The 23,836-nt window shown below is 37.7% G+C and overlaps 1 protein-coding gene across 1 annotated transcript in view; it reads right to left on the reverse strand.

Moving 5' to 3' along the window:
* Positions 1-1,099: 1,099 nt before the first annotated feature.
* ESYT1 (extended synaptotagmin 1) overlaps positions 1,100-23,836 on the reverse strand; it is a 30,890-nt gene continuing 8,153 nt past the window's right edge. Inside the window, exons 8-28 of the mRNA XM_072408761.1 lie at positions 23,211-23,259; positions 23,042-23,131; positions 18,290-18,385; positions 15,369-15,440; positions 14,755-14,841; positions 14,523-14,672; positions 13,346-13,483; positions 11,342-11,518; positions 11,179-11,261; positions 10,907-10,955; positions 10,472-10,561; positions 9,034-9,129; positions 8,863-8,934; positions 8,544-8,630; positions 8,275-8,421; positions 6,935-7,104; positions 6,468-6,566; positions 5,004-5,135; positions 4,344-4,449; positions 3,637-3,686; positions 1,100-3,031 (exon numbers count right to left, since the gene is read on the reverse strand). Coding sequence (XP_072264862.1) covers positions 2,998-3,031; positions 3,637-3,686; positions 4,344-4,449; positions 5,004-5,135; positions 6,468-6,566; positions 6,935-7,104; positions 8,275-8,421; positions 8,544-8,630; positions 8,863-8,934; positions 9,034-9,129; positions 10,472-10,561; positions 10,907-10,955; positions 11,179-11,261; positions 11,342-11,518; positions 13,346-13,483; positions 14,523-14,672; positions 14,755-14,841; positions 15,369-15,440; positions 18,290-18,385; positions 23,042-23,131; positions 23,211-23,259 — 2,074 coding nt within the window. The 3' untranslated portion in view covers positions 1,100-2,997. The remainder of the gene's footprint in view (positions 3,032-3,636; positions 3,687-4,343; positions 4,450-5,003; positions 5,136-6,467; positions 6,567-6,934; positions 7,105-8,274; positions 8,422-8,543; positions 8,631-8,862; positions 8,935-9,033; positions 9,130-10,471; positions 10,562-10,906; positions 10,956-11,178; positions 11,262-11,341; positions 11,519-13,345; positions 13,484-14,522; positions 14,673-14,754; positions 14,842-15,368; positions 15,441-18,289; positions 18,386-23,041; positions 23,132-23,210; positions 23,260-23,836) is intronic.

A 23,836-nucleotide genomic window follows, 5' to 3' on the forward strand; every position in this document is an offset into this window, starting at 1 on the left:
TCAGAAGATCCTAACTCCCTGGTGTGGCTGAGGGGGAAATCACACTTATGTAACATGCAGCACAGATAAAAGGCGGCCAGTAAACTGCTGTAACGCAGGGAGCAAGCACATATATTGGGTTGTCCACATTAACAATACATACACATACAAATATCCTGGTCAAGTAGCAATAGTTAGAATGTAAAATAAAAACCGTAGCCAAAACAAAAGGAGTCTCCAGGATCTAAAAATCCTGGATCCTTTGGCCACCTAAATAAAAAACTGTTATAGCCAACTTTATCTGTCTTATGTGTTACCAGTGTATAAAATCCACATACTGGCCAGTCCTATTGAAAGAAATTTTATAGAGCAGATGTAATAAAGCCGGACTTATTGAGATCAATATGTAAGTAGCTAGACTGGAGCAACAACCAGGGCCTTAAATCTTAGATCTCCATCAGTAAACTACTTAGTTAGATAGTAGAAAAAAAATCAAGAAAAAAGTCTTTTATGGTAGGATGTGAACAAAAGAGGCGTACTCGGCATAAAACTGCGTATTCTTGTCATGGAAAGGATTGGCCACTAGATAGAGCCTATCACCTATTTTTCCTCCCCGTTTTGATCTAACTTCAGCTGCACACAGGCGTCAAATATCTGTCACTGCAAATAATGTTTTGCCAATGATTCCAGAAACAGTGGAATGAATGAGTGCTGTACACACAGTGCTGTTCAGTTCTATAGAGGGGGGAGGAAGTGGGAAGCACAGGACATCTGGCTTGGCCATTTAGTGATCCAGGATGGTGAATCACTAAACAACGTCAGGGGACCCTGACACCATATTATTTTTTTCTTACCTGCAAAAGGGCAGGAAATATATTTCTCCATGCCTGCACCACTGTACTGTGATGTTGTGACGACAAGATAAAGGAACCAGTTGGAGCTACAGGGGATCATATAGAACAACACTACCTGAAGTGTCGGTTTCACAGCAGATTTTATGGACCAGTATTTCCTGTTCACTTTAATAGGTAAGGGATGGTTTAAGGAAAAAAAATGCAAAAGGGTGGCTTCACTGTCATAATGGTTATATAAACACTATAAAGTAAACCAGAGACACATATAACTTTAAAGGGTGACCATTTTATTGAATGGTATACAACGATGATCATGATCACGTAAAAGCACATGAGACTACAAGCAGTGCAAAACATTGATTGTCCCTGTAACAGCTAACTAACATCTTGCTATTAAATAAAAAAAAAAAATAATACAAAAATGCAAAAAATAAGTAAACACAACTCAAATAGCACACTCAATGTTTTGGCTTATTTTGATTTTCCATTATTTGCAAATACTGACCTAACAAAAGCCCTAAAGAATGACTGAATTCACAGATTTTGATAGGTAACAATTGCAGTTTTAAACTTGCCATGAATATAATATATCACAATAAAACACTGGTTTGTTACCTCTCTGGTTTATTTATTTTTTTCCTTCACTTGATTGTATGTTACATGAGAATATTAATATACAAATTGCTGCCCTATCCTGTATAAATGAATTAGAAATGACTGAATATGCTGTGACCTTCACTGGTAGAATTATTTAAAGATTGCTCCCTAGCATTATGAAATATGGCAGGAGGATAATTTGGTCAGCAAAGCAATGTAGCACAATGCAATTTATATGTATGACTGACCTAAACAAGAACTAAAAAAGTTTAAAGTGCCCAAAAAGAACTGATTGTGTTGTCCAATCAGATTCCAAGCTGAACATGATGATGGCAGATGCAGATGAAAGTCTGAACAAGTCCTATTCAAACAGTTCACCAAGGCTGCACAGTGATCTATAGGAATGTATACTTTTTATTGGACCAGTCAATGAGTGCTGATGTGCCATTCTACTTCATTATGTCTTATATATACATATACTTCTTCAGCTGTCTCATGGCCAGAAGGAGAAACACAAAGGACGGAGCTGTCACTAACCCTGAGGTTCCTAAAAAATAATAACGATCTGGCTGACTACAGCATGTAGGCTTTGATATGGGTATTATGCAATAAATGGTCAACATAATACATATCACATGGAAGTTACTGAAGGAATTTGTTATAATATATATATATATATATTATATATATATGATATAATTAGCATCATTTAGTTAGTGACTGGTAAAAGACGGAATGCTTTAGCACTTAATTTTATTCCTAATTGTGGGGGGTGGATAGTTTTAAGATTCTGCAGGTTGCGTTATTTTGCCCCTCATTTGTTACCAAAATCTTTAACACATAAAACATTTTTGCCACAAGACATATATATAAAAAATTGAAATCTTTTGCTAAAAACATAAAAAAGCTGAAATGTGACCTTTAAAATAGAATACGGGAGTAGCTGTAACAACCATGTTTAAAATAGACATACTAACAGCATAAGGCCTTAAAAGGTAAAAAATAAATCCAAATATAAAAATCTTTGGCTCGGTATAGAGGATTTCTAATCAGAAAGCCAATACATAAGCATAATTCTGTAAAATGATAAAGAGTACCAGTCTATTAATACTTTTTTTCTACATAAAAGCAGACACCGGCTTGCAAGGGTGTGCTTGATATCTATATAAGAAGCACTTGTTGAGCTATAGCAAATATCTTACTCCACTAGTATTAAAGCTATGCTGAGACACAATTACTATGAGTGGAATGGAGGACAGGAGTGATGCTGGCAGCAATGGCCAGTATATACCATTTCACAATGTTGCAGCCATTATGCAGCATTGAACTAACACTTGTACCGTACAAGCTATAGCTTGGCTACATGTAAACCACAATATCGAGGGATGGAACTTCTTTTTGTTGATCCCATTTCCTTTTGTTTAAATAGTAAAATGGCAGTGAGGTGTTTCTTTGTCCTTCCTGTTATCTCTGGAGACTAGATGGGGCAGAAGCAGTGCAGGGTTCAGTAGGTAAGGTCTCCAGGAGGGGATTCACAGCTCACATTCTTCTCGGTGTCAGAAAATGATTAGACACTACTTCTGTCACTCTTCAGCTCATACCTATCGGGAGACCAAATGGTTAGAAAGTGAAGTCATCAGAAAGTTGTCACAAAAGATGATCACTGCATGCTGGAGCAGTTAGCCTAAACTTTATAGAGCTGTAGACAAACTAAGTAAAATTAAATATTCTATAATAAAGATTTTGGTTGAGTTGAGTTGTTTCTCTGCCATAACCCCCAACTCTGTTTATGTCCATTTTGAGTTTTGGGGGATTTCTATCATTTCTTTTGTAATTGTCAATTTTACTAAAGAAGACAGACACACTAAATAAAGCATGCGAGTTAACTCTCTGTTATCTACCAAAACCCAAAGAAGACAATGTTGCTCCTGCCTGCCTGGCCTGAGGACATCAAGAAAAGCTATATATATATATATATATATATATATATATATATATATATATATACACACACATCATATCAAAACAAACACTGGTGATAAACAAAAAAATAGTATGTAGAGTTTTTATGCTGCAGGGGTACCTCACAGATAGAAAGGGTGCAAGAAATAAAGAAAGGTTTCTTTTTTGCGCATTCATAGCTGTGAAAGAAACGTCCCAGCTTTTAATATATAGACCATACAGCGACATACTGTTAGATACTTACCACTGGTTAACTCCTTTTGATAAGTCCACCTGAGAGAGGTCAATAATCACCTGAAATCAAAGAAAGATGAGCAAGTATTAAAGGCACATTCCACCTACAAATGAAAATTAGGGTTTGAACAGTATAACAGGAGCAGACCCTACTAACACAGGTCTCAAGTTTTTTAATCCTGATATAGTTTTTGTGCACCAGCCCACCCAACTGCCTGCTGCAAGTTCCATTCCATTGTCCTATATAGTTAAATTACTTTACCACAGTCTCCAATCAGATTAAAATCTACCAAAGTCTAAATCTGACTTCTGTATATTGCTCAAAAAAAGAATAGCCTCTATAACAATAATTACCCACCCTAGATTTTAGTAACTACTGTACCTGGTCTATGTTTGTAGTGCATTACAAAAACCAATAAACACTTGCTGAGTTTACCCACATCTAACTATAAGATAGCCTCAGAGTTATATGTATTTGTAATTTTGTTCAGCCAGTCCAGAGATTTGCACAGTCCTGGCATCATTCATTATGCGAATTGCTTTTAATCATTTCAGAACTTCTGAACACTGAAAGGTCACCAAGTTCAAGGTAGAATATGTCCAGCTACTGGGAAGTCTTTTAGTTTAAGGTTTTGTTCTACAAATTCAAAAGTGTATTGTCAACACAGCAATCATTTTGGAATGATCTGTCTAGTCTGTATTTTATTTTAGTTTTACCTTTCCAATCAGTTCTTTTTCCCTGGACATAAAGGACACACTATTTTTCACAGATATCTCCAGTTTCCTCTTCATGGCTTCTTCCAATGGAATCTCCCACTCTAATCTGCAATTGCAAGTATTATGATTCAGTACGTTATTTACCTGTCCCACTAATCCAAGATCAATATAAACAAAATACTTTCGGGATTAGAGGCATTCTCCTGTAATTGTGTTGTGATATCTACAAAGTAATATATAAAGCTTGGCAAAAAATAAACTGTTGTCTATACCAATACTCACTTCACTCAAAATACAAATGTCATCTTTAACATCAGTTTAGAAAATGTAAGAAACCGCATAAGTAGTTGTTATGGAGTCCAAATAGTTGTCATGGCTGCATCTGCACTACATTTCCATTATGTCAAGTGGAGTGCTCCAGTTCAGGCAACTCCCTGCATTTTCATATTCTTCTTTACTGCACATCAAAGGTGCAGCATGGACCACTGTATATTAATGAACTTTAAGAGTAGTTGTCTTTTTACCCTCAGGGGCATGTTAGCACATTGTGAGTTTTTGTGTGATTATTGGTGGTTAATACAGGGTGGAGGCAGAAGAATACGTTAGGTAAACCTACATCAAATTGGTATCAATAAGCTATTCTGTAGTAGATGTACTTACTTCTCATTAAACTCTGGATTTGTACTCCTTTTCTTTACACTGGTTTTCCGCTTTGTGACCCTGTTTTTATCAGGTACCAACAGGACAGACAAGTATGGATCAGGGAGCTCCTTGGAGTCAACATTTAAATTTCTAAAAATAAAAAAATGAGAGTATTATGATACAGTGTCAACAACAGTATGGAAATCATAAAAGCATTGGCAGCTTCTTTTTTTTTTAATAATACACTTCCAATGATAGGCATTACACTTATAGTTAGTTATTTTTGCATAATTAAAAAGGAGCCATAACTAAGTAATGTGCCATTCACACTTTCCTACAAAACAACTGTCTAGAACCGCTTCAGAACAACTTGCATTTGTGGTTCAGTACTAAATATAAAGCTCTAAGGCAAAATAGTAAGGAAAGCAGGCATTGTACTAAGTTCTGCAAGTGATGAAGATTTTCAAATAAAAGCAGTTGACAAATCCTGTCCCAAATTTCCAGGTAGGACATGGCTGGATCTACAGTAGAAGGGACTACATATTTGCCAAATCCTCCCCATATGGGTACAAGGCTAGGCTAGGTGTAGTAAAACAGACATAGAGTTTCCATTTCCTATTGAGTTTTAAAAAGTGGGTTCAAGAGAAGAAGAGCGCTTTCTAGTCTTTGGGAACCTAAAATACCCTAAATTAGCATTGGTAGAAGAAACAGGCTGACCCTTTAGTCTGAGGTAGCATGTCAATTAGGGACAAACAGGTCTCTTTTGATTTGCAGTGACAGTGAGGAGCTCATCAGGCACAGATTGTAGCAACTCTGAGTCAGGCAGAGTCTTTATGGCTAATGGCTAGTGTTATAAATAGATTGGATATAAAGTCTGATGGAAAGGAACAAAAAGAAGCTTATGCATACATGACTGTACTAAATCCCTTGCACAGTGGAAACACGAGCGAAAGAAGTAATTTGTGCCTTTGTGCCCAGCACTCCTGAAAGGTAGCTTTCTGTGCTCAGCCTAACATGTCTACTCATTAGGTAAGTCATCCAAGGTGGGGCAAGAGCTGAAGCAATGGTAATGACTTTGGACCTTAAAAATGCTCTATGGCTAACTTGTTACCAGAACTGGCCCTGAAAAGTGCTGTACATGGAGTCCAGTGCTCCAAAAAGGTCTAACCACAGAATTTCTAGTACTGCAGGGCACCTTTGCTTAGGTTAAGATGGTGATGGCCATGAGGGATAGCTCTAGCAGTGATGTATAACAATCTTGACTAAAGAAATATTTTGTGAGCTAGTGAGGCAGAGCAAAAAGACATCCATCCTCCTAGTAGCTGCTGTTAGGTGCTGTAGATTAACCTAGGCTGGCTTACAGGTTTTTGCTGCTTAGAGCCCAAACCTTCTGTAAGACAGCACAATATCCCAAAGGTGAAAGTCTTTCCAATATTTGCTTGGCAGAGACATATTTAGCTATGATAACTAGTTGTGTCTTACCTGCAGCTGTGCATTACCGCCAAAAGCTTTCCCTCCTTTGCTGGGTAATAAACAGTCACATGCAGCTGGCCTGCATTAGAAGCTGTTGGCTCTGGATCACTGTGGGGAGAAATTACAACAATAAGACTTTAGTTTTATTATTCTGGTAAAAGACTATGGGTAAAAGCCTACGGGAACCCCCTAGAAACATCATGAAGTTACCCCTCCTTCAGGAGTCAAGTGATCTTAGGACAGGGATGTCTGATAATAAAGTTTCCCAACTGATGGTTACCACTTTGGTAAAATATTCATCAATCAAATACAATAGTTCTGTATGGGGGAACATGCATTTTAGTGGTTGTACTGCTTTCCACCAATTTTTTACACAAATTCAGTTCAGGTAATCTTTGCTAATACTGAAGGTCTCCTATGCCCCGTTAAAATGTATTTTTTTTTAGCTTTACTATCATTAGGTAGAGAGTACTTCCCTGTTTGTGTTGGCCAGTCTATGCCTCAGTTCTCCTTCAGCGGGGTCTTCATTATCCACAGCAGACTCCAGGCTGAATTCTGTTTTCTCAGGGGTAGGCGGTTTACCAGTGTCAGAGGACTTTAAACCAAGGGCATTGAGTTCTGGGCTGACATTGGGGGAAGCCAGAATCTGTAAGACATTATTTGATTATAGAATAAAAAAAGGGTTGCACTGTGCCTTTAGGTAATGTTATGCTGTAGCTTGTAGACTTGTTTATTACAGATCATGTAATTAAAAAATTTACAAGTCATGTAAAGGCTTAACAAACAAATCTAAATTGGGAACCAAAGTATTTTCACTTCAGCTTATCCATCTGTAAGTAATATTAAAAGATCTGATAACTGCCTGCTGTCATTCACAAGTAATATCACAACTTTTTCATTTGATTTCTTCATGTATATGTACATGGTAAAATGATTTATGCACCTGATACTTGTACCAGATGTTACAATTGTATAGCACTGTACCAAAAAAAAACCTAACCCCTACCACTTCTTAGTATATGGGTTCTCTGCTCATGTTTACAATCAAAAGGGTTTGCAAATACATAAAAATATAAGCCATATTTAAAATGGTTCTCATTAATTTGATAATGGAGCAAACAGAATGTACAATTCAAATCCTATAACCAACCCATAGTATTGTGATGGTCACCGCTTGAAATATCTAGACCCCAGTGATAGTTAGGCTGGGTACACACGTCCAATGGTTCTCGCCCGATAATCGGCTCAGGGCCGATATGGGACAAGAATCTGGCGTGTGTACAGCGCCCATCCTCCAAACAACCTTCCTGGCAGATCCACGGATGATGGATGATGAACGATCCCAATGCAAGGAAAGGGGGTAAAGTGCAGCAGGGTGCTGCTCCGTCGTTCTCCCCCTCCCCTACCCATAGAGCAGAACGGTGCTGTATGTACATCAATCGTTCATGCATCGTGCAGTCCTTGGTTGTTGGAAAGGATGGTGAAAGATCCTTTCCAACGACAATAATTGCACGTGTGTATGTAGCTTTAGGTCAATCCTGTGGTAGGTGGATTTATTTTTATTAACAAACGTTGGCAGTTTTGCAGCTGCATTGGGCAATAAAAACTTCTGAAAGGCACATGCTGGCCAGGAAACAACAGTACATGCAGAAACTGCACCGTTCTATAGCAGCACAAACCTCTAAACCAAATGCAAAGTCAACCTGCTGGTGGATGGGGTCTAGGTTTGCAAAGCCCAAGAAACAGTAATCAATACACAAACAAAATCTTGAAAAAATAATTTAAAAACATTTAAGGGGGAAGATCATCTGCTTACCCTCATCTGAACTCTCATGAGAATTTCACTGTTGGCTCCAGATGTAGACAGAGGGAACCAGCCATCAACAGTTAAACAATCCGCAGTTAGAAGATCAGACAGTGGCATTGTCAGAGACCCTAAGGATTTACTGGCCTCGTCCTTCACCTTTAGGTAAACAAAAGGATGTGAACATTAGTGGGTAATATAGTACAATTGATGACATTCCAGATCTGATAATACTATAATAAGTAAGTAAGTAATACTATAGAAGTAAGCATGGTACTCACATTAATCTGCAGGACATCATTATTGGGATTCTTGACAGGGAATACAAAGCTTTCATCCCACACTGGGCTGCTGCTTTTTGATGTGACCTGAAAAAAAAATCATTATGCTAACTTAAATTTCTCTGTCCTGCTCATCCAACGTCATGTGAACTTCCAAGTCTTTGCATAAAAATACATAAAATACATACATTTCTCGAGCACCTTGAGCTCTATCCCATAAATCGCATAGCAACTGTTTTGATTTATCACACACATAGCTATATTCTGTTGTTGGGATATATTAAAGGTATATAAATGGAAAATTTACACAGAATAATACCTTGGTCTTGTAGGTAGTTTTTCTAACAGTTAGCTCTGCACTTGCTGTTGGGGGCTTGACTCCTTTCTTCATCTAATAAACAAAGAGAAAAAATATACCTGTAAGTACATAGGAACAGAAAGATTAGGATGAAGAAAATGCAAAAATGACACTAGATATTCCTAGTCTTACCGGCAGGTCACTGGCACTTTCTAGATAGACGCTTAGAAGGGCACTTGAGAACTCGTCACTATGTGCTGGCTGAGACAGGCTGTTCACCATTAGAACCTAAAATGTAAATAGTTCATTCATCTAAATGAATAAATTGTTGCAGACAGCAGAATGCACAACACGATAGATCATGTATAGAGAGATTGCATCTACTACCAAGACAGCAGAATACAAAAAAGCTTAAGAGGATAATCATACCAGACAGGACAGCCAGAGCCACAAGAAATATGACGGTCCCTAAAATTCAGGAGTGAATGCAGCAGACTGCAACTTCTTAAAAATATTGTCTCCACAGCGAAAAATGATTTGGAGGTCTTTGTGATGGAAGTAGAACTGAGAGAGATTCTGCATCCATAGAACCTCTTCATTCAGGGTCAGCTAGACATTGAACTAACAGAACAGCGGGACTGTCCCATGTGTGTATATAATCAGACATGTTGCAACCAAGTAGGAGCAAGGCAACTATGGCATAGGATATAAGGCAAGGCTTCAGGGAATCACATTGCTTTAAACATCTGGTAGCAAATTAGGATCTGCAAATAAAAGTGACTTGGTCAGAATAATTGAGCAGCAGGTACAGAGATTGAGAATCCACGTGGTTCTGCAGACTAGACGTGAGAGGTACTTCCATTATGTTGCGTAGCAGAAAAGTGTGCACACAGTGGATAACATCAGTGATCATTCCTTTGGCGTCAACACCTTCTATGTTAGAACCAGTGGAGTTTTGTAAAAAAAAAAAAAAAAAAATAATACACCCAACGTGTAACTGAGGTAGCTCCTATGCTTTGCCCAGACTAGCCTACTCAGTGAAATTAGTTTTCAGAGACAGGGCAGGCACATCAGCAATGCTAACAGCTCTGAAACCTGGAAAGCATCATGTAGCTAACTTTGTCAGAGCAAGGTCTGGAAAGAGCCTATAACCCCAGCACCAGAGTGACTTCCAGTTACCGCTGTCTGGAAAGCTGCAAGTTAGAGGCCAGCTCACAACATAGTGGAAGTCTTGCCTGGAGAAAAGGACTAAAGAAAAACTAAGGCTAGCAATAATTAGAAGGCAGGCAGCAAGTTGGCCCATTGGTTTAATTTTTTCTCCTCTAGGGTCCCAGGTTTACATCTGAGCCTGGAGTCTGTAAGTTTTTCTTGTGTTTATATAGGTTTTCCACTGAGCACTCCCCCACATTCCAAAAACATACTAGAAGGTCAATTGAGCAGGGGTCAGGGGGAATGTAGTAATAAAAAGGGCAGTAGAAGAATCATTATCAGAGGAGTAAGAACACAGCAGCAGGTACATGCAGACAAAGAACAACATCCTCAAAGCTGTAGGGTGCAAGTGAATATTATAAGAGCAGACAGAAACAGTAGAAATGTTACATGCACTTCTAATGAAAACAGAATGTATTACCTGTTGAAGTTGAGCAGGATCAGAAAGATGTGATAGACACTCTATTTTAACATGCAGTTTTCCTGACTTCACTTCCTCCAGGGGCAACCACTAAAAAATTAACAAAGTACTATAAATAAATGCATTACACAGGTTTTAAACAAAGTGACATTTTTATAGAGTCAGTATATTTTATAGCATTATGTAAGCAGATATGCCTGCCGAGATGAATATTTATATGTCTTTATGTTAGGAAGCAAAAACCACGTAGCTGTTCTGGATATCTGGAGTGTTTAAACTCGTTATCTTCACAAACAGTTTTAATTCATACATAAAGACCACAAAGGTTTATACAAAGAGATATAATCATACACTTTTGCCACAAAAGCCTAAGGCAACAATTTCCATGATTCCACAACCTGGAAATAGGATTATTTATAGAGAAGAAAACATTACCTCATCAATGGTTTTCTGTTTAATAACGGTCTTCACTGGAACTTTACAGCTACAATGGCAAAAACAGAAAACAAAAACAATATAACAGATATTAAAAATAGACCCATCAAGCAACTGATTTAAAAGGTAAAACAAAAAGCAAACTAAAAACTATAACTTTATGGCACTATGTTATCCCACCAAATACAAGACCAATTTCTTACAATTTTCCTGCATTACCTGCTAACAGACATGACATGTTTAATCACTTCTAAAGTTAATCTGGTACCAACCTTCCTAGGAAGTCATCTTTGTCAATATCTTTATCAAACACTCGAAACTCAATATCCTGTCCAGGAACATCAGTGACTAAGATCTGCAGGGAAAAATTAATGACTTGTTATTATTTTACTGATACAAACCTCAAAGTGTGTGAAAGAAAAAATGAGTCATTACCTCAAATGCTTGGTCCCAACGAGGATTTAAGTTTTCTTTTATCACTCTGGTTTGTACCGATTTGCCACCAGCTCGCACTACTACATAAGGATCAGACTTGCCTTTAATCATACCACCCATGAAATTGTCTTTTGCAATCAAGTTTTCGGCTTCAATCAAGTACACACGAAGCATATTCTGTACAAAGACAAGCATCAGAAAGATGTACGGGTTTCTCTTTTACACAACAAAATATATTTAAAGTATATCTTAATGTATTTCACAGTTTATCAGTGGTGGCTGCATTTGTTTTCTTTTTTAGGCTTTATTTACTTTCAACTGGCCATTCTGTCAGTACAAACTTTCTGTTTTTAGGGTGACAACACCTATTTACTGTACTGGGTCCATTAAGAAGCAGCATTGTTACCTAGGGACAGAAAGTGTGCTAGGACTACAAAACTACCCTCCAACTTCATAACATAGGAAATATCATCATGCCAATTCAGGCATACTCCATTGCCTATTGATTCTCTATGTACTATGTTAGTAGTTTCATAAACACAAGTGCTTGGTTTGTGTACATTTATGCTACACACAAGAGGGGGTCTCTTATCATACACCTCCACTACTAGCTTATTAACAGAAAACATTTCTTCCCAGATTTGTTGGCTGTGTCTGGAACCATCTGTGACTCATAGATATGATATTATTACTCTCAGCTGTTCTCTCTTGTCTCTAGAAATCTCAAGAATCATTTAGCAGTTACTAAGGCCTAGTCTGCAGACAGATGTATTTTATAGTCTGCTGAAATGTTTGGATCTGAAGTGAATTATAAGGAAATCAGCAGCTGCACATTAACAAGTGACCAATGTCTGGGTTTCTTTTTGGAGGTAGATAGATTGGACATGTTGGCAAAACTAATTGCAAGTATACAAGTCACATTGTCCATACAAATGATTGATTAACTTCAATGGCAACTTCAATCACTTTTCCTCCAAGAAACACTTTTGGAAAAGCAGAATTTCAGACACACGTATGCATTACTTTGAGACTTACAACCCATCTGATATGGATTACAATATTGAATAGCAGAATAACAGAAATTAGCAGATCTGGGTCTAAGGCCATGTACCCATGTCACAGGATTTTTGCCCGATACGAATGGTTGGGCTTGTCTGGATAATTCTCCACCAGGGAATGTTTCAATGGATGTCAGATTCACTGCTTTATAAATAAACCTCTAAGTGTTCTTAAAGCTGTAGGCAGAATGTTTAGTTTGCTTTTCTCTTTATTTAGCATTACATCTTTTGTTTTCTGTTTCAACGGTACACTAATATTAGCAAGTGTTATCTTATCCACACAGAGCACCTGGAAAGGTTACACTGCCCATCTGCAGCTAAATGTTCTGGACATAGATCTGTTAAGTTAATCAAACTGTGCTAAACCTACAATTGTCATCCTAATAGTTCTGGGAATCAGCTACTAAAAGTGCTTTTTTACTTGGGTATTAATCCAGCAGCATATATGCCTTTTACTTATCCTATGTATAAGGCACTATAGGTTGGCTTACAATAAATAGTAATTGTCCATGCAGCTGCATCTATTTGGACGGTAATGAGTGAAGCAGGGAGCTGGAGTTAGCACTGGCATACCACCAAAAGGAGCTATAGTTACTAGGACAGGGTAAAAAACCCTCGTTTCTGCATGTTTCATGCCAAGCTCATGTGGGAGTACTATAGCCGTGAAATTGTTGATCCAGACATTTTTTACGGTTATCTCAAGACTAATGAAAGCCGAATTCTTGGACAGGATTAACATTAACATATATGTGCCAACCACTCTCAAACACCCTTACCAGCTACCTGGTCCCTAAACAAAAACAGCTGCATTGGAAATACTAAAGAAAAAAGTAGTTGGTGTCAACAGACAAATCAACACAATGGCCCTGATTTGCCCAGCTTCACTTCTGAAAGTGAATTCCCTCCAGCCTTGGAGAGTTTTCATAAATCAGGCCCAATGACTCACCTCTGTAGCAAAGTTCTCAGGAAGAGAAGTTTTGTTAGGTCGGGGTGGCCGGTCAACACTAGTTCCAAAACTTGCTTCTTCCAGATCAGAAGTGTCAGTACTTGTGATTGCAGATAGACTTGGATCCAAATACAAAATCTGAAGAACAAAAAAATGAGTGATCTTCTAGTGGTCTTCTAAATGTAATGCATTTATCAATTACACATGATAGCACTCGATACGCTGAGCTTTACAACCATTTGGTTAACTTGGTTTGCATGCAGTGGTTATGCAATAATTTCCATGAATTTTCATTATTCTATATTGAATTATTGGGTTTAATAGCAGTTTATGACTCCTAAGGCTTAAGCTCATCAGTCCAGGACTAGAGTTTCAGTGGCCAATGGCTTGGAAGCATAAGCAGATGCCGCAAGCAAACTAGATTTAGAATCCTCAGGAGGGGTATGGAGCACTTTTACGGCCTCTGTGATCAGAGCCATCAATACCTGGCTGATCGTAAAAATTTGCATGACTGTGGCAGAAAATTAAGCCAAAAGAGCATAACATTTAGCTTTACCTTAAGGAGCCAAAGAGAACTCAGATGCAGATGTTGGCACTGCTTTTCTCCCCACATCTGTCCATATCCATCTACCCACTCCTGACACAAAAACCTGACCCTATTTACTTTTTTTATGTTAACTCCATTCATGTAACGTTTTCACAACTACAAGCCTACGAGGACACGGCCTTGGGCAATTACTGCACTCATGCCTTACCTTCCCCTGAGCAATATCTACAAACATTATAGATGTATGAATGTTTTTCTACATTTGCATTTTTGCAACTTATACTGTTTTTGCGTACATATCTTATCATTTTCAGTATACCCTCCTCAGACATTCACACAGGAAAACAGTTTAATCACTGAAATAACTGGAAGAACCCCAGAACAAGCAGTTACATTAACCACACATTTCTCTTGTATAGATGTATCTGTGATTATATGATTTGCAATGCCAAAAGTGTTTTGGAACTGTTTTTCTGATCCACAGGGGATCAGAAAAACCCAATGGGTTAGAAGAGTCGCCCATGGCTCTCAAAAGTTCATGTAAGATTTACTATTAATTATACAATCTTTTAGGCCAAACATTAGAAACCTGGCTATATGCTTTATTTGGGAATAGTAGATTATGATTACCCTCATAACAAGCTTCATATAGATCCTGCTCTTCTGTCCAGAGTTGTCCAGCTGGAACCACTGGTCTAACGTCAAATGGTCAGCACAAAGAATTCGGCCCAGAGGAACAGACAAAGAGCCCAGGTTTTGCTGACGATCATCATCCTTTACCTGGAAATGAAATTACATGTATTACTGTGTGTCAGCATCTAACTTAAAAGTAAGATATCTGTCCATTAACCTGCTATCTCACCTGTATATCTAGGTCCAGTGAGTTAGGATTACGCAGAAAGAAACGGAACGGCTGTTCCCACACAGGACAGTTGGTATTGTACACAGGCTATAAAAAAATAAATATTATTAAAGTGTGCTGATCACATGGGTAGAACAGTGTAAGAAAAAGACAGGTAGGTGAGAGAATAACGCGAAAGAGAGAATAACGAGAGAGAGAGAGAAAAAACGTCAAGAAGAAAGACAGGTGTGACCTGACATAAAAATGCCTATAACAGTTTGGGAAAAGAGAGACAACTATAAAATAAAATGAATATTTCATAGAGGAACCACCCATATAAATATGAAAACATTGCATATTAACATTTTGCAGTATCTTATCCAGCAATTAGATGGTAACGTATCTTGCTCAGCCTTCTAATCTTTTCACATGTTCAGCTACATCAACTCTAAACTGAGCTGATCTGGAAGAAACATGGTGTGCAAAACTTTAAGTCACCCAGCAATGACTCATCTCCTATTAGACAGTCCATTTTAGGTAATAAAATGATATAAAATATTTAAGGGATGAAGAAGGATAAATAAGAAACAAAACCATCTAAATAAGAAACAAGTGATGACCCATTCATCACTTACCCTGCTCTCCTGGGTCACATCTTGTATGGAAAGCTGGACCATGGGGTTGGGTTGCTTTAATGACTTCTTAAGCTAATGATAGGAAGAAGACATGACAAAAATTATGCTTTGCCATTTGAGTAAATGTACAGCAGATTTTGACCGATTACTGCACAAATTAAAGGAATTTAACTAAAACAACACAATAAATCAAGCTATGTTAAAAACAAAAAACATACATGAACCACAATGAACCACCCAATGTGAATAGGCTAACAGTTTAATTTCACTTTTCAAAGCCTAATCTAATCTGTGTGAGCTTGATTACCATGACCTGTCTGATAAACTGTGTTTATTTTTCTTTTTAAGGCACCACCTGTTACATTTTCTGCTGACCATCACCCATTTCTAGCCTTATAGCCTTAGACTCAATCTATAAAATGTGGCATGTTCAAAATGCATAATTTAGGCCTCTAATAACGCAAAATGAAAATATTAAAAAATGGTTGCAAGCAATAAAGTGTCAGGTAATAAAAACGTTTGAACACACATGCTTTGAGAATGCTAGAAAATGATCCCCTGATGGTCATAGAGGATAATTAATCTTGATGTTACTGTACATGTTTATTCTGTTTAATTGAATGTTTATATACATTGTTTCTGTTGAATGGAATGTTGATATCTTCTGTTTCCACATACTATTGTAACAGCATTTTGTATATTGTCATAAAATAATATGTCCTTGAATAAAAATAGTTAAAAAAAAATGTTACAAGCAGTTTTGATAATTTGGTTTACAATAATTTATGTAGCAGTGACACAATATCACACAAAGTCTCTTTGTCTTCAAAAATGTAAAGCCTACACTGGCCCCAACCACGCTGCCAGGTGACTGAACCACAGCACAAACCTAAGAGAACAAGTTCATGCAGACTAGGACAGCTAGGGCACAAAGCCTAAATCTTTGTGAATATTTGTTCCACAATATCTGTAATGTTCATGTTTAACATACCGTACATTTACTCAATCAGCCATGGCTGATGAATATGTACTTTCTATGATTGGAAGCTACCAAGCTAACTATTATGTTATTTACCATTCCAAACACAGTAAACAACATAAACACACTAAAACATTTAATTTGAATAGACTGGAAGATGGTTTGCTCCTTTACCAAGGTTACTTAATGTATACGTAAACCTGATAAAAGTAATTTTTTATTACAGGTTGACAATCAAAAATCCAGCAACCTCCAGACCACCAGAGGATTGCCAGTTTTTAGAAAATACTGTTTTTTTTCATACTTATCTCCACACACAGACCAGTCTTCCTCTGGCAGCACTGTGGACATCTGGCACAGTTCCAGGGAGCAGGCAGCAGGGACGTCTCAACGTGTATTTAGTGTAGCAAGGAAAACCTAACAGCTGTTTCTGAAGAACAGCACCATCAAAACATTAGTGGCTGTAAAGAGTACTGCAGTCCCTGTATTGAAAATGCGATATGAAATTCATGCCGGGAAACTGAAGGATCCAGATTATCGATGGCCGGATTTTCGATTGTCAACCTGTACTAGAAAATCTGCAGCTTTCACTAAAATAATATCTGGTGATCTTAGCATAAAGATCATTGTTCAGGCACCTTCTGTTGCTGAAGTTTTGCTTCAACCTGTTTACCCTGCCACACAGGCTTCCAATAGAGATTACAAGCGGCTGTTCGAAACTATGCATTACAAATGTATGGACAACTAGGTTAAATAAAAAAGGAAACGCTGATATCAATTAAAACAAGGCTTTGCCTTAGACTTGGTTTTTCCTGTCCTGTCCTGCCTTTGCTGGGTAAATTCATGGGAAACATAGTCTATTTAAGAAGATGTATATCAGGATCTTTAGAAGTAGTAATGTGAGACAGTTGTGGGTAGCCTAAGCAGAACCCATGGAAACAATACCAAGAACAAAAGCCCCAAGTGAAGTGAAATACGGGTTATGCAACAAAATAGCCGCCGGTATGACACTTCAGCACTCATTTCTGCCTGTAAGTTAAAAGGCTACTTTAGGTGGTTAGAACGGAATGTTTAGTAACTTCTAATTTGTTTTGACACGGTTGTTCATGGATCTGTTGGGCTGCATACACGAACAACGTACACATGTCAGATTCTCGTCTGAGAGAAGTCTGACTGTTCATATCCGGTGAGAATCCTCTGGCGTGTGTACGTTGAGAGATCTCGAAGATAAGAGTTGCACCAGACTAAAGTCTTGGCCTTGGAATAACAATACTTAACTCTCTATAGAAGTATGTATTGAAAACCAATTATTGCTAAATTAGGTTTTCACTTTTGCAACCATTGATACATTGAACTGATAACATGTTATTCTATTAACAAATAGGAAGGAACCTTACTATGTTAAGTGTCCAGTCGGACCAGTTGTTATATTTATTATTGAATATGTAATAAGACTGCTGCAGACATTTCCAACCCTATTCTACAAAAAAGGAAACACAAGATATGTATGTGGCACTGGTGACCTACTATAGTGAGCACTGCTTGCAGAACGAGTCAAGAATAATCAAGAATAAAGACCAAGACAGAAAATGATGCTTCGTAAGATATTTTTAGGTTGCCTAGGAATTCATCCTAAAGTTTTATATTCATCTTTCAGAATTCCACTAAACTTGTTGTGACATCTTTACAACAGACTGTAGGGCTGATTTGCAGATGATAAACGGACAGCCAAAGCATCCAGAATTGTTGTGTCATTTCCTAGATAATAAAAGACAAAATCTAATTGGTTGTTCTTTACCTATATCCCTGGACAGCATTTAGATTTTTTGACAGCAAACAGCACACTAATACATTGTACAACTGATGGTAAAAAAAATTTACTTAATCTATACTAAAAAGTTTATCAGTAGCACATAAAAAGGGACTGTACATGGGTACTTACCGGTAAATCATCAGCCCGGTCCAGGTAGACAATTAGAATAGCAGAAGACGGTACATCGGTTGACTTTGAAGATATGGTTTTATTCACATTTACTACCTGAAAAAGTACATAAATAATGACTATAATAAGGCTAGGGCTAAATTTTGTGACAATAAAAAAAATCTCTAAAAAATTATGTTTACAGAGAAAATAAAAACAGCAATCACATTTTTATGAAAATGTGTATACCTTAGAGCAAGCCTTAATAAAACTTGGGCTGATTTACTAAAGGAGTTGGGAACCTTAACTTCAAAAATTGTGTGCATATTTATTTCAAATGTCTAATCATGTGAAATTCATCAGCACAAGACGGAGTATTCAAAGTAAGAAATTTGTTTGAAGATTTTCAACTCTCTTAGTAAATAAGTCTTAATGGCTTAGCTTGTATAAAAAAGATTCCAAAGCTGGCCATGCACAGACAATACAAATTATGTACCTAGACTTGGATAACAATGACCATCTTTACACTTGAGGAAGTCAGAAGGTCGCCATTGCTATCCAGAATAGAGAAGACTACAGACTGGCAGACATTCTACTAAGAACAAGGGGCAGTGATATATTTGTCTTTCTTCAATCACTTCAGGACCAACCACACAATTTCTTGGCTGCCAGACTGAAGAGAAGCACTTGAGATGAAGTGCTTCCTTCCCTTTTTCTCAATGAGTGGAAATGATTGGCCAATTTGCATAGGGATTCTAAAGCAAACTGACAATTCAACAGAGATGTACAAAGTTTGTGATCCATTTATTACCGGTCATAATAAAAAAAAAGACTTTTTGATCTGAACTCAGCAATTGATGTACACGTTAGGTATTAAAAAGATCTAAGTTGGACTAATTGAGTTTCTCTTTCGTTCATTGAAAAACACAGCTATTAACAGAAAATCAGCCATATATAAGTGGATTATACTGCCAGGTACCATAGTAAGATGCCAGGTGCACAACAAACTACACAGACAGCTATAAGGACAAACACCCAAGGGGTCTTCACCCTCCAACAGTGAAACAATGGCTATCATTTCATTTAGCGCTATGCATTGAGGAAGATTTTTTCTTCCAGCTCCTGAAACTGAAGTTTATTTGTTACTACCATCAAGCAGGTGACTATCATCCAGGCTGGATTTTCTCATCCTGTAGTCTTTCCAGCAAAGCCAACAAACATATTTCTCTCTGGTTGTATTAGGTATGTTCTGTTGTACTGTGCACTGGTTACTAGTGTTGGTGTTCAGGTTGTTCCTTTATTCGACCCGGAAATGGCAGTTCGAGTTTGGGCAGACCCGACCCAAAAAACACGGCATTCGACTTTGCGAAATTTAATTTAAAAATATTGACAGTTCATCTGAGTTCAGTTCTCACAGGCCCCGGGTCATACTTATCATTGATAAGTACAGCCTGGTGAGCGTGGGAACTTTGCGGTCACAGCTAAATGGAGGTACGCGGGTGCTTCCAATCAGCTGTGACTGAAGATGAACACTCAATGAAGTTTCTCCCCTGAGAGTTCATCTGCAGTTTAGTTCCCACGATCATTTCATTCTTGCAGCCCTGGGAATCCTCCTGTTTGCGATCCCCGGGCACTAGAGGGTAATTAACCTCTAGTGCCCGGGGATCCCAGTGGAACTGCAGATGAACTCCTAAAGGAGTTTCTCCATTGAGAGTTCATCTGCAGTTCAGTTCCCATGACCGCAGGAACTCAAATGTCACAGCTGATTGGAGGAGGCACGCGAGTGCTTCTAATCAGCTGTGACTGCAGATGAACTGCTGTTCCGTATGTGTTGTTGGACAGAGATTCTGTATCAAAGAACACTGTGTTCTTGTATAGAGAATCTCTATCAAAGAACACATACTACATTTACGCTAGGGCTGCAAGAGCAATTAGGGGAGCGGAGCTCTTGCAGTTCAACACAGTCCCAAAAAAAACCCCCCTGAATTCCCCCCTCCCCCCACAGACTTTAATGGTGTTCGAATTCGGTGTTCAATCACCTGAAAAATATCGGGCTATTTGAATAGCTGCCGAATCGAACAGTCAGCTATTCGACCAACACTACTGGTTACACACATCACAGGACACTAATGGACAACCAGTCACAGCCTTCTAATGTGAAAATTTCATTATATCCACCTTACAAACACAGTCCAACACCAGAGTTGCCAATTATTATTAAATGCACAGACAGCCCTTGAAAATGTTAAACAGCAGGTGCCTATAAGGTCCTTTATTTAATTCCCCATTTTAAAACAAAAGTGACAGTACACCACTTCATACCATTTCATGAAAAATTATGCACTGCCACTAAATTGTGGCACATTCAAGGCAGGTCCAATCACCTACAGTCTGGCTCTTTCCCTTTTTTTCCTGCTGCTGGTACATAGGCAATGTGAGGGTAAGTATGCCCAAGTCACTGAGGAGCAGGGGAAGAAGAGTAACCACAACATAAAAACCCTATGTAGCGAGGTGTGTAAGCTGCAGGTGAGGTTTACATTTCCCAACACACTTGTCTTTTTTAATACATTTTTTATAACTAATTACTGTTTCCACAAACCATATTATTTTGTTATGCTATTTTACCTCTGTTTTTCCCTATTTAATTTTTCTGTGTACACACACCTGTAAATGACAGCTGCTATATAATAGACATTGTGTCAACAGCCTGCAATAATGACACCTTTTCCTGCTGTCTGCACTTTTTAATTCTGCTAATGTTATCATTCTAGGTCGTGATCTTCCAGCTGTGCTCCTCACAAAACAAATACTTTTAACTCCGTTTCCAAACTATCTATGCTTGTGACAGGAACGGTGTTGACAATTTTGAGCCATTTAATTAGAGCAGTAAACATTTGATTTCTCTGTTAGGCAACGTAAGCTTATTTGTATGTACATAGAAACACATGGCAAGAAAGGCAAAATAACTCTTGTAATTAACCATATGTTATATTGATGGTGTACATATTCACTGTTCATATCAAATGGGATAGAAGTGGAAAGTGTAGAGAGCAATAATAAGGGAGAATATGTTTATTCTAGTGTTAGGTAGTGATAGTTTATTTGACTAATCAGTAGACTGTTTAGATGTGTGTAAACACATAAAAAGCACATAACAAAAATAGGTGTTCAGATTATTTTGGTCAAAATTAGGATAACTGGGTCTGCAACCTGCCCCCTGCCATGGGGACTTGGGCTGCTATTTCATGACGGTATTCTCCTGTATTGAGCTGGGGACTGGAGCCATTATTTTCCTCTTTACATCCTGTCTTCTCTGTTCCAGTAATAAGTAAGGTATTCTCCCTGTCGGTAACAGATGGACAGCTAGTTCACCTTTTATTGGTAATTTAAAGTATTTACTGGGGATCTTGCTTCTTGAATCTGTCAAATGAGCTGCTGACAGGTAGACAGGCTTAATTGGACTGAACTAGAAAGATTATAGAAATCTTAAAAAAGGGTTCATGCACTCTATATTCATGTTGGTGTGGATTTCTGAGCATTTAAAATCTGTGACGACAGACATCTTACTTTAAAGTCAGTTTTGCATTCCTACCAATATGTTGTAATGCAGCATATTTTTAATACAGTGCTGCTCCACGCACTGCTGGTAAACTAAGGGAACTAAAAAAATAATAATAATAAAAAAAAAAAAAAAACACATTCCAATCCATGCAAAACGTTTGCTATGCATTTCTGGACCATTTTAGTCACCTGTGATTTCTTGTCATGATAGTGGTTGTCCACTAAGGACTTAAAAATTAGGATTTAAGTTCACTCTGAACAGCGTAATAAGGTCAAACTGCTCAGGAAGTATGCCAGAAGCAATACATTAAAGGGAAATTGCAAATTACTTTTTACTAGAATGAACAGGAGGAGTCGTTGGAAAGGCTCAAAATAAAAAAGGTGAATGTATGTGTGTGCTTTTTCATTTTTTTTGTTTGTTTGTGGTACCCAGCCTCCTTCCACTCCACCATTTGTCAACTTGCTGCTGGCTGGTTGCCGCTACCAATAGAAGCCATACAAAGAGACATCAGAGGAGGAGGCCACACTACCCTGTACACTATGGGAAATATTTAGGTGTAGAACACAGGGACGTGCTAAACCAGAATTAAAGCATATATAAAAAGATTGTAAAGGACTTTATAAGGTCCTTGATTCATAATAAGTCAAATCTCACCACTTAAACTTCAACCAAAAGTACTTTATAAAAATTGTGTATCTCATTTGTATTATATTTCCTAAATTCCCTTGGTAACATTCTTGTTTTACAGCTCCAAAGATATCATTATCAAAAAATATCTATGTTCTGAGGTTTAGCTTGATTTAGATACACGAACTGATGCTAGCTTTAGCCGTTGGGTCTTGCAAGCAGTATTAGGTTAGGGCTCATCATTCTTTCCAGTTGGTCCATGTTTGTCCCCCATTTTAACATTTTTATTAGCCATCCCACCTGTAAATGGTTTATCATCTATCAACAGTTATATCTCTATATTTTTGTGCGTTTACTGAAAGACACAGCTTCCCCTCTCATTCCAGATCCAACAGTTTAGTTTATAAGTCTCCCACTGGCTTTTTATGTTTCTCAGGGACCAGAGTGACCTAAAAATTTTTGTTGATAGGTCCTGGCTCTTCTTTGCTGCAAGTGGTGGAGGTACATTGACATTGTATACAAATACAGTGGATTATTCGACCTCACAGATATAGTTACACACATACTACAAGTAGTATTTTTACCTGCTCTAAATGGGAAGCATTGGACTGGAGAGTAAGCCATTCCAGTCGGAGATGGATCTTCCCACTCTTTGTATTGGTCAATGTGAACCACTATAAAACAAAGGGAAGAAGACATTAAACCCAAGCTTAAATTATATCAGCCATCTACTCCAAATATATTACACTGTACCTTGTCCAAGACTTGGGCTTTCTTTACTTCACCAAGATCCAACTTCATTCTAAAGCAAGTAGAAATTGCAATTACGTTTTGCAAAAGGCAATACCAAACAGTATGAAACTCAGGAAAATGTTTAGGTATTATCAGCATGAAGGCAGTTAGCAGATAATCATCTGTCAGACTTTCTAAAGCCTTTCACCTCCTAAAGTTTAATACGTCAGGGCTCTCACTAAATATATTTAAAGTGCATGGAAACGGACATAAAATGTGTAACAATACATTACAACACATGTAAAAAACAGGGTAATGACTGGTATGAGCAAGTCTGTGTGTTTTATCAAATTTATTGTACCATTGGGGTCCAAAGTACAAGTATACTATATAGATCTTAGAGTTCGGTTAGGTGCGCATCAATAGAGACAACATAAGCAATAATTATGAATGACAGTGCACCAGGAATAAAGCAAGCAGATATATGCAAGTAAAGAATGTACGCCTTTCTTAATTTTTGGTGCAAGTGTAATTTTAGTAATATAATTTTACACACGTGTGCTTTAATGGGTGTTACCATACAATTCTACACATTCATACACATTATCTTGTGTTGACACAAATATTTTACTGCTTCTATTGATTTC

Source organism: Pyxicephalus adspersus, chromosome 1 (genome assembly GCF_032062135.1).
Source record: "Pyxicephalus adspersus chromosome 1, UCB_Pads_2.0, whole genome shotgun sequence".
Classification (NCBI taxonomy): Eukaryota; Metazoa; Chordata; class Amphibia; order Anura; family Pyxicephalidae; genus Pyxicephalus; species Pyxicephalus adspersus.